The sequence below is a fragment of the Nuphar pumila genome, chromosome 12, assembly GCF_984573655.1.
Source record: "Nuphar pumila chromosome 12, dmNupPumi1.hap1.1, whole genome shotgun sequence".
Lineage (NCBI taxonomy): Eukaryota > Viridiplantae > Streptophyta > Magnoliopsida > Nymphaeales > Nymphaeaceae > Nuphar > Nuphar pumila.
In genome coordinates this window covers 50,001,560-50,021,235 of record NC_143260.1, presented here as the reverse complement: position 1 = coordinate 50,021,235, position 19,676 = coordinate 50,001,560, and the positions used below count along the sequence as shown (strand labels likewise).

The 19,676-nt window shown below is 38.5% G+C and overlaps 1 protein-coding gene across 1 annotated transcript; it reads right to left on the bottom strand.

Annotated features, from left to right (window-relative positions):
* Window positions 1-16,364: 16,364 nt before the first annotated feature.
* Window positions 16,365-16,781, bottom strand: LOC149820889 (uncharacterized). The gene has a single exon (XM_089981860.1). It carries the CDS (start codon window positions 16,779-16,781, stop codon window positions 16,365-16,367), a length of 417 nt encoding a protein of 138 aa, XP_089837986.1.
* Between the last annotated feature and the right edge of the window lie 2,895 nt (window positions 16,782-19,676).

Below are 19,676 nucleotides of genomic sequence, written 5' to 3'. Positions count from 1 at the left end.
CTCATCTTCTTCTCTCATTTTAAAGATCCCACATGCAGGCAGGATCAAACTCTTTTTCAAATCTTCTTTCAGTCTTTATCAGTTTTGTTTACCTTTATCAAATTTTATTAAATTTTATTCGTCCATTTTTATTCTTCTTGTCAAATCTTATTTCAAAATCTTACCCTTTCAGGTTAAGGGATAAACCTGATGCCTCTTTCCCATGAGGTATTTCTTTTTTTCCTTCTTTTCTTTCTTTCTTTCCCTTTCAGGTTAATTGATAAACCTGATGCCTCTTTCCCATGAGGTATTTCTTTTTCCATCTTTTCTTTATTTTTCCCTCCTTCAGGTTAAGGGATAAACCTGAAACCTCATCCTACGAGGTCCTTCTTTCTTCAGGATAAGGGATAGTCCTGAATGTCTTTCTCTTTTAAAGCTTCATTAATCTCTGCTAAAATCTTTTTCTTCATCCAATTTTATCAATTTTATTTCTTAATTAAATTTTAATTCTTCTAATTCTTTATCAAAGCTTTTTCATCAACTTTTGCCTAAATTTTATTCCTTTCCCATTCAGGATAAGGGATGATCCTGAAACCCCTCATAAGAGCAGCAATGCTACCTGTGAGAATTCTTTTACAAAAATAAAATTCCATAAAATTTCCTTAATTCTTCTCTTTCATCAAATTTCCCATCAATTTCTATCTCCTCTCATTCAGTTCTTCTCAAATTTTATTTTCTCCCCATTCGAGATAAGGGGGCAATCAGATCACATGCAAATAAATTCAGTCCTCTAAATGGTCATTCTCAATCCTAAGTCTGGTCCTCGCACTAGCAAATTTTTAAAAACTCAATCTTTTGATTAAAAACTTTCTGTCAGAAACCCGAATTCTTACTTGGGCTTCTTCCCTTTATTCTTTCATTCGAAGTTCTGAGTTCTGACCAGGACTTCCTTTTGAATCCAATCCTCGCATTGGAAATCCATCATTTCTTTAGAAATCTGAGTTCCAGCTCGGGTTTTTCCTCTATTATTTTTCGTTCGAAGTTCTGAGTTCCGACCAGGACTTCCTTTTGAATCAAATCCTCGCATTGGAAATCAATCATTTCTTTAGAAATCCGAGTTCCAGCTCGGGTTTTTCCTCTATTATTTTTCGTTCGAAGTTCTGAGTTCCGACTAGGACTTCCTTTTGAATCCAATCCTCGCATTGGAAATCAATCATTTCTTAGAAATCCGAGTTCCAACTCGGGTTTTCCCTCTATTATTTTTCGGTCGCATTGGAAATCAATTATTTTTCCCTCTGCACTTGCATTTTTTGCATTTGCAGCAATGTCTGCATCTTTAACTTCTGCCTTTAATTGTCTTGGATCGGCTGTATATCATATTATGCTCTGGGTACTTATATGCTCCCCAGTTATACCCTCGCATTTGTCATAGCATATCACTGAATATTACACTGCATCATCACTTTCATTGTTGTGCATCATACCCACCTGTGTATTTGCATTCAGCACATCACTTTACTACACCTTGCTGCACCTGCCACTTCAGCTCCTACACTTCCCATTGCATTTCTACTAATCTAGCACATCATTTCCTTCACTTCTCAGCATATCGCCATCTCTCGCAGCACTCATATATGTCTTGGATACCTACCATACCTCTTGTTGTATTCATCACAACACCTTGCAGCTTCACTTTTTCCAAACCTTTGTTGGTCATCACATACACCTTCTCTCTCACCACCTGTTGTGCACACCCGGTCTGAGCATTAGTTTGCTATCCATAGGAATTTGATGGCAAAGAAAATCTTTGAAGTGCAAATGTAATTTTAAAAAGATGCCCCAATATGGCGAAGGAAATAAGAATCGAACACCAAAGATATGAAGGAAATTGACATTTCATTGATAAGCAAAGACTTGAAAACAAAATTTGAATATTTACAAGTGTGCGATAAAAGGATCACAAAAGACTGGGGTTGTCTTGCCCCTACAAGATGACTGCTAAGAAAAAAAAGGAGAAAAACAGAGAAACTTCAGCATCATCAGTTCTTGGAGTGGTCCGAGAAAGGCTTGGTTAGGACAGCGGGTTGCTCTTCATTTTTATCCTCTATCAAAAGATTTTTATGGATGCAGTCTTGGATGAAGTTCTTGAGCACGAAGCAGTGTTCGGTATCGTGCCCCAAGGCTTGGTGGAATTTGCAGAATTTGTCTTTCCATTTTTCCATGGTGACCAGTGGATCTGCAACCCTTGGCAGTTTAACCATCTCTTTGCTTAACATGTATTCAAGGACCTGCTCGAGGGATTGTTCCAGAGTTGTGAACTGGCGGTCATAACCCCAACCATCACGTTTTACCTTTTCCTTCTGTTTGGCTAGAACTGGCTTGTCATTCTGCTTGAAGGGTTCCTCCTGCTAACCTGTCTGTTTGTTCTTGCCATCTTTGTTGCTACTGCCGCCAGAGTTGACCGAGAAGGTATAATTTGCCTTCTTTTTGGAATCTTGACTGCTCTTGATGAGGGTGATGCCCTCATATATCCGGAGCAGAGACTGGCGCATCCCATGGTTCCTAGGCCCACTTTTACTACTGATATCCCTAGCATTAGAGGGATTGAAGAGGCCAGTTTTAAAGAAGATTCAGGAATACTACAGATGATAGAACAACCCGATCATATAGTGGCTACGACTCGATGGGAAGGCCCACAGTTCTTCAAAATTGGGGAACGAATTGACTACAGCACACTCAAGGATCATCCTCTATTCTTCCGATTTATGAAGGCCAAAAGCGGATTTGATCTATTAATAAAGCATGGATATCAGCCCTTTCAAGGCCTAGGCAAAAATGGAGATGGTCGTCTTGAACTTGTGATTCCTCAGTACCACCCTAAAGGAGCCGGATTGGGCTTTAATGGCAGAAGATCTCAGAAGGGCACTGCTTTCATCAAGGGGACACATTAAAATAATTTGCTTGTCTTTTCATTTCCATTCTTTTGTTGGGATGATATCCCATTTCATTTTTATCATTGTCATTTGATCAATTCAATCTTTCAATAAAGTTGTGAATTTCCTTTACCTGTCTGGATGCCTTTTGTCTCTATACTTCTTATTATCAAATCTTTGCAAAATTACCATTATTTTGCTCTTTTATCTTTCCAATTATTTTCTCAATAAAAATAATTTGTTTTATGATGGATGATTTCTTTAAATCAATTTATTTTCTAATTTTCAAAATGTCTTCCCGATCGATCAAGAAGCTCGTTCTTAATCAAAATGCCTTTTTAAAGTCAGCAGTGATTCGTCAGATTAAAATAAGAGCAGAAAGCAGTCAGAAGAACTTGTAGAGTTCGATTCAGCTCTTCAAGAACTACTAGAATTTGCAGTAATTCAGAAACAAGATGAGCCATTATCCTTAGTTCAAGATTCGACTAAGGATATCAATATCGGATCAGAAGATGATCCTAAAATTCTTAAGATTGGTAGCAGCTTGAGTCCGGAAGAGAAAGAAAGACTCATCAAATTTCTCAAACAACATGAAGAAGTGTTTGCATGGACGTATGAAGATATGTCAGGTCTGGATACCAAATTCGTTGAGTATCGCCTCATTCTAAAACCAGATGTCAAGCCAGTTAAGCAGAAGCTGAGAAAGATGGATCCTCGAGTGGAACAATAAGTTAAGGAAGGTCTAGAAGACCTACTCAAAGCAGGGTTCATTCGAACCATTGACTATCCAGATTAGCTAGCAAATATTGTCGTTGTTCCCAAGAAGAATGGCAAAGTTTGAATTTGCATCGACTTCAGAGATCTCAATAAAGCGACTCCTAAGGATGATTATCCGCTTCCTAATATTGATCTTTTGATTGACAGCACGACGGGCCACGCCATGTTCTCTTTTATGGACGGATATTCCAGATATAATCAGATTAAGTTGGTCGCTCGCGATCAGTCCAAGACATCTTTCACTACTCCTTGGGGCACTTTTTGTTATACAGTCATGTCATTTGGGCTTAAAAATGCTGGAGCCACCTATCAGCGTGCTATGGTTGTTATTTTCCATGATCAGATGCACCAAATCATGGACGCATATGTCGATGATATTTTGGTAAAATCCAAAGAAGAGAAAGATCACATCGAAGCTCTTAATCAAGTTTTCAAGCGGCTCATTCTTTACAAGCTAAGACTCAATCCACAAAAATGTGTTTTTAGAGTCGAATCTGGCAAGTTGTTAGGCTTTCTAGTCAGCAAAAAGGGGATAGAAGTGGATCCCGCTAAGGCAAAGGCTATCATTGGCATGCCGCCCCCGACCAATCTCAAAGAATTGCGTAGCCTTAAAGGATGCATGCAATCAATTCGGCGATTCATATCCAATTTAGCCATGAGATGTGAGTCGTTCAATCATTTGCTCAGAAAAGAAGTGAAGTTCGAATGGGGACCAGAGTGTCAACAATCGTTCAAACGCATAAAGAAATATTTGCTCAACCCTTCTGTTTTAAAACCGCCAGAATTGGGGAAACCCCTACTGCTATACATTTCAGTCAATCAAGTTGCTTGCGGCGGATTCTTGGCGCAATACTAAGAAGGCAGTCTGATAGAGCATGCCATTTACTATGTGAGCAAAACCTTCATTGATTATGAGAAGAAATACTCTCAAATAGAGAAGACATGTATAGCTCTAGTTTGGATGTGTCAGAAATTGAGACACTATTTGCTGACATCTAAAGTCAAGATTCTATCCAAATTAAATCCTCTCAAGTACATCCTCGAGCAACCATTCCTCAGTGGACGGATTGCCAAATGGTAAGTCCTATTGATGCAATACGACTTGGAATATGTCTCTCAGCAATCTATCAAAGGCCAAGCAATTGTAGATCAATTGGCAGATTTTTCTCTAGCAGAGGACGTTAAAGCCGAAGATGATTTCTCCGATGAGCGGATCTGCAATATTCAACAATCCCCGATTTGGAATTTATTCTTCGACAGTTCTAAGAATATGGCAGGCATAGGAATTGGGATTATGCTAATCACACCCGAGAAGGAGATGATCCCTTTTTCTCTCAAACTGGATTTTCAGTGCACTCACAATATGGCCGAGTATGAAGCTTTGATACAGGGTCTAAAAATTCTACAGGACTTTAATGTCAAAAGAGTGCATGCTTATGGCGATTCTTTGCTTGTCGTAAATCAAGTCCTAGCCGAATGGCAAGTGAAGGATCAGAAATTACTTCCTTATCAGAAGATCGTCTCAGCTCTTGCCGAGAAATTCGAAGAATTCCAACTTTTCCATATCAAGAGAGACTTCAATCAAGTCGCAGACAGTCTAGCCAATCTGGGAACCATCATGTCTTTCAAGAACGGAGAATCTTGTCGCTCCTTTGAAATTGGTAGACTTGATCAACCCGCTTTCGTCCCAGTAGAGCAGATAAACCAAGTTGAGCAAAAGAGGAAGCCCTGGTATCATGACATCAAGAATTTCATTAAAACTGGCAAATTTCCTTCGAAACTCTCAAAGAAAGAGCAACGAGCAATTCAGCGCATGTCTGCTCGATATTTTATTCTTGCCAACGTCCTCTATTGTCGTGGATTCAGTTCTGAATATTCCAAATGTTTGGACGAAGAAGAAGCCAAAGAAGTTGTGCAGGAAGCATATGAAGGCATTTGCGGTGGTCATGTTGGCTATCAAACTCTTGTCAATCAAATCATCTGAGCAGGATATTACTGGAGCACCATGCAACAAGATTGTTATCGTTTTGTGAAGAAGTGTGTTCAATGCCAGATGCATGCATCTTCTATTCATGCGCCAGCAACATACTTACAATCTGTCGTCTCACCATGGCCATTTTCCATGTAGGCTTTTGATGTCGTAGGCCCCATTACTCCGTCTGCCTCAAATGGTCACAAATATTTCTTGCCGTAACAGAATATTTTACTAAATGGGTAGAAGCAATCACTCTGTGCACAGTAGAAGGTCGACATGTAGTCTCATTCATCCACAAGAATATCTTATGTCGTTTCGGCATACCGCATGATATTGTGTCAGACAATGGCAGTCATTTTAAGAATGAGAGAATGAGGACATTATGCTCAAAGTTCAAAATCCATCATCATTTTTCCGCTCCTTATTATCCTCAAGGGAATGGTCAAGCAGAGGCCACCAACAAGATTCTGATTCAAATCTTGGAGCGAACTTTGGAAACAGGCTGTGACTGGCATGAAAAGATTCATGATGCGTTGTGGGCATACAGAACCATCGTTCGAACTCCAACTAATGCAACCCCATCATAACTTGTCTACGGAACTGAAGTAGTACTGCCTCTACATGTTCAGAAACCTGCTCTGAAATTTGCATCACTTCTAGAATTACCTCTTGATCAGTATCAGCAACAGCGTCTAGTACAATTTGATTTGCTAGATGAAAGAAGGCTCAGAGCGGCAGAGCACGCTCAATCATATCGTCAAAGGATAGTCAGACAATATGCAAAATCTGTCATTGAAAGAAAGTTTCGAGTCACTTAGATCAACGGCTTATCTCAAACACCGCCCGGGTGGCAAGTGGTCACCCAATTGGGAAGGTCCCTATGTTGTCAAAGAGGCATTACCTCGTAACTCATATCGGCTCATCAACGCCGACGGAGTGGAATTACCAGATCCCATCAATGCCCGACATTTGAAAAAATTCTATACTTAAATTGTGTCTTATCCTTCGTAATTCCTTCAAAATTTTCTTCGAATAATGATCAAATTCTCTTTTCCCAGTTATACTGGGGCATTTTAAAAATTTTGTTATTATCTCTAAATACCCTGTATGCAGGCAAGATAAACAAATCTCCTATTTTACACGCATATGACCTCATTTATACCATGTTTGCATACATCTGCATTCATTTGTGTCGGTATTCGTTGGCATGCATTTACACCAAATTCATTACCCATTTAGGATAAGGGATAAATCCTGAGACCCCGACCAACATTCTCATTACAATTCCCAAATACTTTAAGAGCATAGGTCTCTTTCAAAATTTCAAGTATCAATTTAAAAAAGGTATGTTTTCAAAATCCAGAGTTCGAGCCGATATAACTTTCAAAACCCAGTGCTCGAACCCGTATATTTTCAAAATCCAATGTTTACACATTTAAAAAAAAACAGTAATAATACTGGTATTCTTTCACAATTGAGCACTTGTGTTAATGCCTCACTGGTTGGCCGTATCAGTCGACCCCTTTGGTTCAGTTTTCATACTAATCATTCATCAAAATTCAAAAGTTCCAATTACCAATTTCGGCCTTCGGACCATCCAATTTCCAATTGCGACCTTCGGGTCAATCAAGCTCCAATTTCAAATTTCAAATTTCAGATTTCAAGTTTCAAATTTCCAATTGCCAATTTCTAAATTCAAAATTCCAATTTCCAATTTCAGATTTCAAATTTCAGATTTCAAGTTTCCAATTTCCAATTTCCAATTTCCAATTTCCAATTTCCAATTTCCAATTTCCAATTTCCAATTTCCAATTTCCAATTTCCAATTTCCAATTTCCAATTTCCAATTTCCAATTTCCAATTTCCAATTTCCAATTTCTAAATTCAAAATTCCAATTTTCAATTTTCCAACTTCAAATTTTGAATTTCAAACTTCAAACTTCAAATTTCAAATTTCAAATTTTCAATTTCCAATTTCGACCTTTTGGTCACTCAATACCAATTTCAAAAAGTTTCTCTTGCGAGAGACCCTTGGTACAGGGAGAGTTCGAGGGAGCTCGTTCTTTTTGCATGCTATCCTTTGTTCACTTAGCCCCTTTTCAGGGAGAGTTTGAAGGGACTCGTGTCTTTGTGAACCGTTTGCAAAACAAAATTCCAATTTCTAACAAGGAACCCTTAGTTCAAGGAGAGCTTCGACGGAAGTTCGATTTCCTTGTGACCACAATTTCATACTAGGCCATTTCATCGTGAAGGACCCTCTTTTCAGGGAGAGTGTGATGGACTCATTCCTTCATAACCAATTCACCAACCTCACCATTACTGGCCCCCTTTCCATAAGAGAAGCCTAATGTTAGGAAGCTTTGACGAAAGCTTAATTTCTCTTCGAAAGTTCATTTTGCAAACACCTAATCTTTAGGGAAGAGAGGAGTAATTTCTATTTCCAATTTCTAAATCTTCTCCTTTGGGGAAAGGAGAAGAAAATTTCTGTCATGGATGAGTTGCGTTGTGCTTCAAATGCTCACTTCCACAAAGTATTTCAAGAAAAATTTGTCAATTTGTCATTAAATATTTGTTGATTTCAAAAAACCTTTATTACAAAAAATTATTACTTCAAAACACCTCTAGTATTACTTCTGAAAGGACAAAGCTTTCGCGAAGAAGGATTCAAAATTCAAGATCTTTCAATTGGCCAACCAAAAGGATGAAAAATAAATCCTCAATATGGCCAGCAAAGGAAATTCAATGTTGTCGCAAAGCCATAAGTGATCAATATTGATCACAGTCAATGGCACATTTCTAAAGATCATTCTTGGAAAATAAAGCAGTCGAAATATCCTGGGTGACATAGAAAAATCCATACAATCTCCATATTTTCTCAATCATCTAAGCTGCAATTAAATATCTGCAAAAGGGATCTCTCAATTGTCGTCAAGATGAAGGCGAATTAGACGACTAGACCCCCGGGGCCAAAGAAGATTTGAATCATCTCCAAGATGATGGAGTTTGTGACGAATCCTTCCAGGGAAAGTTTAGAGTACTGTCAAGATGAAGGCGACTGCGATGAGCCTCTCGACAAACCCTAAAAGATATTTAATTTCTGCTACCACCAAGTGATTTCCAACCCATGAAACAATAACCGTCAATATAATCCCTGAGACAAAGAAGGATCAGAACATCTCCAAGATGAAGGAATTTGTGATGTACCATTCTAAAAAGAGAGAAAAAGCTAGGACATCTCCAAAATGAAGGATAATGTAATGAATTCCCCAAAAAGCCAAAAGATCCAATTCTGTCAAAAAAAAAAAGAGTACAGGCAGAAAGACCATTCTGAGAAAAGAATCCCAGGATATCAGACTGTCGAATCTATCAAGAATCTTCTTTAATTTTGTGAAATTCTATTGTCAATATTCCTTCACCAATTGCTTTTATAATATCAAGAATACTCTCTTTTCTATTTATATCAAGGAAATTGATAGCTTCCTTGAAAGAAAGTCAATCGCAAGCAATTTGAATTCAAATCCTGATTCTACGGAGTCAAGCCCAGTCGGAGGTAATACTTCAGGTAGAAAAGAGGAAATATGTTCAAAACAATGTGCATCACTTTCAATCATTTTAAATCAACAATAATTTTCAACATTTTGACAATATTTTCTAGTTGTCCTAGCGTGAAGCGAGAGCTTGAGGTTCATCTTCGGCGCATCCTGACATCAGTTGTTATCCCTTTTAGGACTTGATAACGGGAGTTTTCAAGATTCCTTCCCTTCTTTGGTATAATCTGAGCGCCTGGGCTCTCAGATTCGCACACTTCCCTGTGTCACCACTGTCCCACCATAGACAGTCCAATTTCGGCTTGAGGTTAAACCACAAATCATTTTCTCGCAAAAGGCCACCAATTTCAAAAGTTATTTAGTCTCAGCAATGAGGCACCCAAAATCAAACCCCTTTTTAAGCTTTAGAGACCCCAATTTCATCCTTTTGCAAAACCCCTATCGGATTTATTGTGCAAAATCCAAAGGTTCCATCACGGTCTCTTCTTTTGAGGATTCTGTTTCATTTTCCGCCCAATCAGGTTAAGGGTACAAACCTGAGCCTCATTTGATGAGGTATTTCATTTTCCGCCCAATCAGGTTAAGGGTACAAACCTGAGCCTCATTTGATGAGGTATTTCATTTTCCACCCAATCAGATTAAGGGTACAAACCTGAGCCTCATTTGATGAGGTATTTCATTTTCCGCCCAATCAGGTTAAGGGTACAAACCTGAGCCTCATTTGATGAGGTATTTCATTTTCCACCCAATCAGGTTAAGGGTACAAACCTGAGCCTCATTTGATGAGGTATTTCATTTTCTGCCCAATCAGGTTAAGGGTACAAACCTGGGCCTCATTTGATGAGGTATTTCATTTTCCGCCCAATCAGGTTAAGGGTATAAACATGGGCCCCATTTGATGAGGTATTTTATTCCCCAATCAGGATAAGGGTACAAACCTGAGCCTCCTCTGAGGAAGTATTTCATTTCCCGGTCAGGATAAGGGGTTAAACCTGAGCCTCATTTTGATGAGGTATTTCGTCTCCCGGTCAGGTTAAAGGTCAAACCTGAGCTTCGTTTCTACATGAGGTATTTCCTGTCCCATCCAGGTTAAGGGCAAAACCTGAATTTCACTTCTTTTGAAGTAAATTCTTTCTTCTTTATTCTCCATTTCATATTTACCATTTTCATCAGGGCTAATTCTTTCACACCCGGTCAGATTCTCCTAACTTGGACATTTTTATAGTCCAAATTTGGTGTGTTTTTCTTTGCCACCAAGCTCGGCCTTACACCGGCTTAGTAGCAAAGAGGGGCATCTGTAAACACCCCAAATTTTCACCTTCATCCAGTGCTTACCTTTTCATGTGTTATTGCATGCATTAGGCATACCATTTCATTGCATTGCGTGGTATTGCATGTCATTGCATCTCATCATCGAGATCCAGAACTCTTGTTTTAAAATATTTAATCCATATTTGAGTTTTAAAAACTTTTCTTTCAAAATCAATTTTAAAACCTGGGTTTTTAATCAGCATTATGTCATTTGCCAAACTCCAGGACCTTATATTTTGAAATATTTTCTCAGAAAACAATCTGCATTTGTTTTAAACTCAATTTTCAACCGATTTCAATTCTCAAATGAGACCCATTTAGATGATGTTGCTTCTGGATTCCTTTACTTGTCAAAAATCTCAAAAAATTTAGAGTCCTAGTTGGATCAGGACTCTGTATCTTTTTAAAATTCCACTCTGATTTTAAACCAGTTATGGTCATATCCCTTGTCAGTTTCCTCTGTTTTGGCTAAAATCTTAGAGTCCTAGTTGGATCAGGACTCTTTTTCCAGAGTCTCAGTCAGATTAGAACTCTACCTTTTCTATTTGTTTTGGAGAAAACCTTTCAAAATCTACCGTTTTGGCCAAAATCCTAGAGTTCTAGTTGGATTAGGACTCTTCTTCAAGAGTCCTAGTTGGATCAGGACTCTTCTTCAAGAGTCCAGTCGGATCAGGACTCTTCTTTAGAGTTTTAATCGGATTAGGACTCTAATCTTTTACAGCTATTTTATCCATTTTCAATCAAATCTTTCAAAATGAGTCAAAAACTCAGAGTTTTAGTCAAAACAAGACTCTGTTCAAAGAGTCCTAGTTGGATCAGGACTCTGATCCTGATTTCAATTTTGAAGAAAATCTTTCAAAATTCTTTCCATCTATCAAAATTATTATACTTTTATCAAAGAATTTTAAAATTCTGAGGTTTTATCTTAGAGTCCTGATCAAATCAGGACTCTACCCCAGAGTCCTGATCGAATCAGGACTCTATCCAAAATTGATTTTTCTCACTTCATTTTCACTGATTTTCAAAAGCTTTGCCCAAATTTCATCATTTGTCTTCACAGAAAATCCAAAAAATGGAGAGTCCTAGTTCAATTAGGACTCTGTCCCCAGAGTCTCAGTTGAATCAAAACTCTGTTTTATTTCAATATCTGTTATGGTTTTCACTATTTTCACAAGTTCTTTCAACTGTTTTTTAGAAAATACCAAAAAAATCTAGAGTTTCAGTCCGATCAAGACTGTCCCAGAGTCCTAATCCAGTCAGGAGTCTGTTCTGGAGTCTGTTTTTACTTCTATTTTCATTTATTTTCATTTGTTTTTCAAAAATTAGGTCATTTTATAGAGTCCAGTTAATTCAGGACTCTATTTCAGAGTTCTGATTGAGTTAGGAGTCTAACCCTGACTGTGTTTTCTGACTTGTTTCACCATTTTCGATGAAATCTCTTCAAAAACTCCTTCATTTGGCTTTTAAAAATCCAAAATCAAAGAGACCTAAAAATCCAGGACTCTAACCCGAAGTTTCAGTTCGCTTGAGACTCTATTTTCAAAGATTTTGAATTTCAATTATTGATTTTAACCTCTTTTCAAAGATATTTTCAATGTTTATCTCAAATTTCTCATAACCTGGTGTTGGCCCACTCAGTTGGCGCCACATCCAGAGGAGTTCTAACCCAGTTGGAACCCTATGCCATTTAAAAAAATTTAATTTCAAGACTACTTTTGAATCTCTTTTGAAAATTCTCTCAATTTCAAGCTTTAAAATCGTTTTTGAAAATTCAAGTGGGGTCCACTCGAGGTGAAGACACATTTGAGAAAGTCAGGGTTAGACTAGGGTTAGTCAGTGTCTTGGTTAGTTTTAGAAGTTTGAAATAGTCAAAATCTATTTTGAAAATCCATTTTGAAATTTGATTTTTTAACTATTGTTTTTAAAGGTTTTAGTTAAAACTTTAAAAATCAAATGTGGAAAAATGCCAAGTGGCACCACATTTGGGGGTATTTAGGATTAGTTAGGAGTTCAATTAGGTGTCAATTAGAGTTAATTAGGTCAAGGGCATATAGGTAACTCCACCCAAAAATCGCCCCCCTCTTTAGAGTCCAAAATTTTTAAAATTCTCAAATTTTAACCTAATTTTTTATTATAAAAAGAGGCTATAGGGGGGACTATTTTTCAAGTCTCTCTCCTTTGGATTCTTGGAGATTCTCTCTCCTCTCTAGCCCCTCCTCCATTGCTGCAACTCCAAGGTAATTAGTTCTTTAATTTTTCTTAGTTTTAATTAATGTTTTATTTATTTAAGCATGGATTTAGCCTTGAGCGCCCCTCCTTATATGGATTCAACCATGATTCAACCCCAAGAACCATCAAGAACGGTCCAAGAAGATGATCCAACATGGTTTCACTGGTTTTACATGGATTCTAATCTATTAGAATCGATTATAGCATCAATCTTCATATTATTAACCAATAAAACATGTGATTTACCCTTTTAATGGGTTAAATCCATGATTTTAAAGGTAAAATCAAATTTCAGCCATGGATTCCCTATTTTTATTTATTTTTTTTACTTAGTTATGTTTATTACATGTGTTTTAACATAGAAATTAATTTTTTTTTACTGTTTACCATTTTTTATTATTGTTTTCATTAGTTAATGCATGTTTTATTGAGTTTTATTAAATTTTTGTGTGTTTTAAGCTTGGATCAGCAAAGAATATGTTATTTCGTATTAAAGTACTTACTGTAAATTTTTTATTTTTTATTATGTGATACGTGGATATGTCAGTGAACTACTATAAAAATTTAGGATGTTTTGGGATTCGGGAATCTTGTCAAAAAAATAAAAGATTAAACCGTGATTTTCAGTTGTTTAGAATCAATATTGAAATTCATAGGTAACTTGCAGTTGTGATATTTCTCTCATCTGATATCCGATTTAAGATCCGTAAAATGATGTGGATTCTTATTGATGTGAAATATTTACTGTGAAATTTTGATAATTTTTAGTATATGTTTAGTATTTTTCCTCTGACAGAGAATCAGATTTAAAATTTAAAACTCGTTAGGGCTTACCAGAACCCTAGTCAGACTTGTGATGATCATAAATCTCAAACTGTATATCCGAATCATAATCTGTAAAAAAAGTAGTTTATTATTTTTCTTTCTACTAATCACTTCTGAAATTTCAGAAATTGTTGATTAAGTTTGCTATTTAGTTTTGTATTTTCAATCTGAAGTATCTGTTTTAACTCATGTTAGATTCGTTATATTTTAGTCTGAATTGCCGGAAGGGTTCCTCCCTTATTGAAGATTCTTTTTTCGATCTGTAAAAAGGGAAGTTTCTGTTTTTCTGTCTAGTTTATCTCTGTAAAATTTCAGAAATTTCTATGATGATTTGACTCCTGATTCGGGTCTAACATTGGAACTGGTCTGTGAACATGGGTGAAAATAGCTTATTTTAGGGTTTTAATTCAATTTTCAAATTGGAATAATATCAAAAATATATTTTTATGATTCCAATCTGATTTGAGAGTCATAAAAAGTGTAGGTACCAATTTTTATGAGATTTGGAATTTATTTGATGTTTGAATAGATCAAATTGCAAAACAGGGTACTTGAAAGATCCAAAAACACTACCAAAATCATGATATTTGTAATATTTCTTGATTTTTGTGTATATTTTCATGTTTTTAGGGTTGGTTCATGTCTAGAATCATATTAGAGTGTTTCATGTTTGATTTTATGTTTATTTCAATCATAAATCCCAAGTTTTACCAAAATCTATTTCAGAAAACCCTGATTTCAAGGCCATAGTCTTGCTATCAGGGGTAATTTGGTCATTTGACCTAAATTTCGAAATTCTAAAACCCTAATTTTCATATTTTTAATCATGTCACATCATATTTGGTTTAATTTATCTTCATTTGAATTTTAAAACTTGCATTTTATAAAATATCTTTCTGAAAACCTTGATTTTAAGGCCATAGTCTTGCTATCAGGAGTATTTTGGTCATTTAGACCCCAAATTTCGAAATTTCAAATTCCATTTTCATATTTATTCCATCTTATTTCATATTTTATTAAGTTTATATAAGGGAATCATATGAAAAATGGCTTATATCTAGCAAAATCCAGTAATTTATAGATATTACTGGATAAACCTAGAAAAGCCAACATATCTTCACTAATCCAATTTTCTAGTTTTGTAGAGACATTGAAAACTTTATTTTTCTGTATTTAAATTTGATTAGTGATGTAAATTATAATTAAATTTGGAATAAGAATTTCAATTTCTGCATAGATTAGGATTTGCATTGCATATAGTTTGAACTTTGATATATAATTGTTATCTTTGTTATTCATATGCATATTTTTATAAATCCACCATGGTCTACACAAATGGCACGTGCACTAGCTCTTATGGAGTTGACAAACTCGGTGGAATTTGTATTTATGGCCATAGTCAGAATACGAATGATACCCAAATGTGTAATCTTCGTATTAGCCACATTCAGCCTACACTCATAGGCTAACTTCAAAAATGCACTGCATTTCTCAAAATACAAAAAGGATTTCCTCAATTCCTCAAAATCAAGTCTTTCAAATCCATATTCATTCAATTCATTCATTTGCAAATTCCAATTTCAATTCAAAGAAATCAATTTTCTCAAAAATTTTCTAAGTCTTATTCTAAAATCGATTTTTTCAAAACTCTAAGTTTTCAAATGATATTTCAAGTATTTTTCAAAGTTCAAAATTTGATTTTCCAAGTTATAGCTTCAATTTCCAAGTTCTAATTCAAAGAAATCAAGTTTTTCCAAGTTATTTAAAATTCCTCAGAAATCAATTTTTATAAAACCTCTGGATTCTTCAGAAATCGATTTTCATTTTCCTCAGAAATATTTTCTCACAAAGCTCATGATTTTTCAAGAATCTCTAAATATTTTCCAATATTCAAAGCAAACATCATGTTTTCAAATCTGCAATTTTCGGAAAATTCATAGCACATGCCTTATTCTTTGTGCATTTAAGAAATAGAATATGATTTAGACAAGTTGAGCAAAGTTAAGCACACTTTTGATCCTTGGTTCAATTACCCCTGGTAAAGGCGCCAGGAACGGTTGAACCTCGTACCGACAGGCGAGTCCCATTCTTCGGAATTATCCTGCATTTTAAAACGGAGGCGAGTTATTTTCAAAATCTTTTTCAAAGGTCAGTTTGATTTGCAAAAGTAAAAATTTTGCGAGGAAAACAGTCGTCCCTCCTACCACCAAACAGAGGGAAAGGGGGGTATGCCCCCTTCCCTTGTCGGAAAACCCCAAGGCAGAGGGGCACGCCCCCTGCCGAAACCGCAGGCGGAGGGGGGGTGCGTTCCCCTCTGTCGGAAGACTAGAAGATGAGGGAGATCCTTACCTGGAAGTCACTGAAGCTTGGGGACATCGGCAACGAACGGTGTCGGACGGAGGCGGACGACGCCGAACGTAGGTGGACGACGCCTAACAGAGGCGGACGATGAGAAGTAGAGGGAGCCGGAGGTGAGGAGAGAGGGAGGCGAGGGGCTTTTTGCTCCTCGCACAGCCCCACCTGAGCCTTTTAAAGGCTCAGGTGAAGGTTCTGAAGATCGGGTCTGGGTCAAACCCGATCCGACCTGGACCCGACCTCTCTCGGATCCTCCCCGATCTGGATCGTTTCCAGCACACCAAGTCTGGTGTGCTTGATATGCGTTGGACACACAACGTGCCCGACATGAGTCAGACATGCGACGTGTCCGACATGACACGCATTATTTTTCACAGGTTCTTGCATCCTAACCCCCTTAAACAAATTTCATCTGTAAAATTTTCATTAATATTATTTTTCAATATACAATTCTGAGTATTTTTCCTTGATATCAGCTTCGGGTTCCCAAGTACATTCATTGATTCCATGACGCTGCCATCGGATTCTCATAAAAGGTATCATTCTCGATCTCAACACTCGATCACGATGGTCAATGATTTTTATCGGTCTTTCCTCGAAATTCATGTCCTTTCCAACCTGAATGTCATCGAACTTAATGATATGGGAAGGATCGTGAACGTACTTCCTCAACATAGATACATGGAAGACGTTATGAATCTGTGCATATTGGGGAAGCAACGCTATGTCATAAGCAGCTTCGCCGATTCGATCCAAAATCTCAAAGGGGCTAACGAACCGAGGACTCAACTTCCCTTTCTTCCCAAAACGAAAAACCCCCTTGGTCAATGAAACCTTGACGAACACCATGTCTCCTACTGAAAAAATGCGCTCTCAGCGACGACGATCAGTGTAACTTTTCTGCTGGCTCTGAGCTGAATGAAGATGATCCTGGATCATCCACACCTGTTCTGAATAATGCTGAAGCACAAGAGGGTCCTCCTACCTTCTCTCTCCTACCTCATCTCAATACACTGGCGATCGGCATGGCCTTCCATATAAGGCTTCATAGGGGGGCATACTGATACTAGCGTGGAAACTATTATTATACGCGAATTCTGCTAAACTCAGATGGGAATCCCATTCACCTTTTGACTCTAACATGCAGGCCCATAACTGCCCATCAGTCTGAGGGTGGAAAGTCAAGCTGAAGCTCAGCTTGGTGCCTAGAGCCTACTGAAGCTGCCTCCAGAATCTTGACTTGAACCTCGGATCACAATAAAAAATAATAGAAATCGGTATGCCATAGAGACTAACGATCTCACGGATGTAAAGATCAGCCAGGCTGTCAAGAGACTGCCCAAGGCGAATGGGTAGAAAATGTGCTGATTTGGTGAGTCTATCGATGACCACCCAAATTGCGTCGTGCCTACGACGAGTCCTATGAAGGCCAACTATAAAGTCCATGGCGATACCCTCCCACTTCCATTATGGGATATCCAAGGGCTACAGCATTCCTCCTGGCTACTGGTGCTCAATTTTTACTTGCTAACAGATGAGGCATCTAGAGACGAACTCGACCACATCCTTTTTTATACTGTGCCACCAATAATTCTGCTGCAGAGCTTTCAACATCTTTGTGTCCCCGGGTGGATGGTATATCTCGATTTGTGGGCTTCGGTTAAAATTTCACTCCTCAGAGCGAGGTCATTTGGAACCCAAAGGCGCTGCCCAAGCCAGACATTGTCTCCTTCCCCCATGCGGAAAGAAGAACCATCATACAAAGCTCATGATCTCAACTCTTCAAAGCGAGAGTCGCCCCTTTGGCTGGCAACGATCCTGGACAACAGGTTGGTCTGAATCACCAAATTCGATAATCTCATTAGACCAGGTGCTAAGAAAAATGGATTTCAGGAAGCAAGGTCCTCTAGCAACTTCCAACCTGCTGATAACATACTGGCGAAAACTCCTGATGACTTGCGACTGAGGGCGTCAATAAGCACGTTCGCCTTGCCCGGGTGGTAAGAGAGGGAAAAATCATAGTCTTTCAAAAATTATAGCCAGTGGCGCTACCGCATATTCAACTCTTTCTGAGAGAAGAGGTACTTAAGGCTCTTGTGGTCCGTGAACACTTCGAACTGTTATCCATATAGATAATGACGCCATATTTCTAGAGCAAAAACGACGACGGCCAATTCGAGATCATGTGTCGGATAGTTCTTTTCATGAAGCTTAAGCTGGCGAGAGGCATACGCGATTACCCTTTCATTCTGCATAAGAATGCCTCCCAGACTCGATCCACAAGCGTCGGTATAAATTACAAAGTCACCCTTGCCAGACGGCAAAGCCAAAATAGGAGCAGTCATAAGACGCTTCTTCAAAAACTGAAAACTGGCCTCGCAACGATCATCCCACACGAATTTGGCTTTTTTTTTCAGCAAACGAGTCATAGGCAAAGAAATTTTTGAGAAGTCCTAGATAAAATGCCTATAATATCCTGCTAACCCAAGGAAAGTCTGAATGTCTCGAACATTCCGCGGCTGCGGCCAATCTTGCATAGCTTCAACCTTTGAAGGGTCTACAGAAACACCCTTGCTAGGGATGACGTGGCCCAAGAACATCACTTCCTCAAGCCAAAACTCGCACTTGAAAAACTTTGCGAAGAGCTTCACTTTCCTTAAGGTCTCTAAAATGATGCGCAAGTGCCCACGATGTTGCTCTCGACTTTCCGAGTAGACGAGAATATCATCAATGAACACTATCACAAATGTGTCCAAGAACGGTCTGAACACTCAATTCATAAGGTCCATGAATGCAACAGAAGCATTCGTAAGACCAAAGGGCATAATTATAAACTCATAATGCCCATATCGAGTACAAAAAGTTGTTTTTGAGATATCGTTGTCCTTGATCCTGAGTTGGTGATACTCGGATCTCAAATCGATCTTAGAGAAGATCTGGGCCTTCTATAACTGGTCAAAAAGGTCTTCAATACGCGGCAATGGGTACTTATTTTTAATTGTCACCTGGTTGAGCAATTTATAATCTATGCACAACCTCAAGGTTCCATCCTTCTTCTTCACAAAGAGTACATGAGCTCTCCAGGGTGATACGCTTGGACGAATGAACCCCTGATCTAAAAGCTCTTGTAACTGCTTTTTAAGTTCTTCTAGCTCAGCGAGTGCCATCCGATATGAGGCCTTAGATATGGCGGCAGTTCCAGACAATAAATCAATGCAAAATTCCACCTCACGAGGTGAAGAAAGGCCATGCAACTCCTAGGGAAAGACGTCAAGAAATTCACAAGCCACGTCCAGATTATCAATAAGCGTGGGTGCAGAGTCTGACTTAACGACATTGATCAGTAAAGCTGGACAATCCTTGTAAATAAAACTACGAGCCTTAAGGGCTGAAATCAGTCGACCTCTGCCGATCCGCCGTCGGCAGAGGCTCGACCCCTGTCGATCCGCCCCTGTCGGCAGGGGCTCGACCCCTGCCGATTCGCTGTCGTCGGCAGGGGCTCGACCCTTGCCGATTCGCTGCCGTCGGCAGGGGCGCAACCCCTGCCGCTTCATTGCTATCGGCAGGGGTTGTCCTTCCGGTCGATTCGCTGCCGATGGCAGGGGTTATTCCCCCTGTCGCTTCGCTGCTGTCGACAGGGGCTTGCCCCCTGCCGCCTTAGTGTCGTCGGCAAGGGCTCGTCCCCTGCCGCCTCGCTGCCATCAACAATCAGGGTTCTACTCCCTGTCAGTTGTTGTCGAGTAG

What these genes read in the sequence shown, in the direction of transcription:
- LOC149820889 (XM_089981860.1), bottom strand. Translation starts at nt 16,781, where the DNA reads ATGGTGTTCGTCAAGGTTTCATTGACCAAGGGGGTTTTTCGTTTTGGG.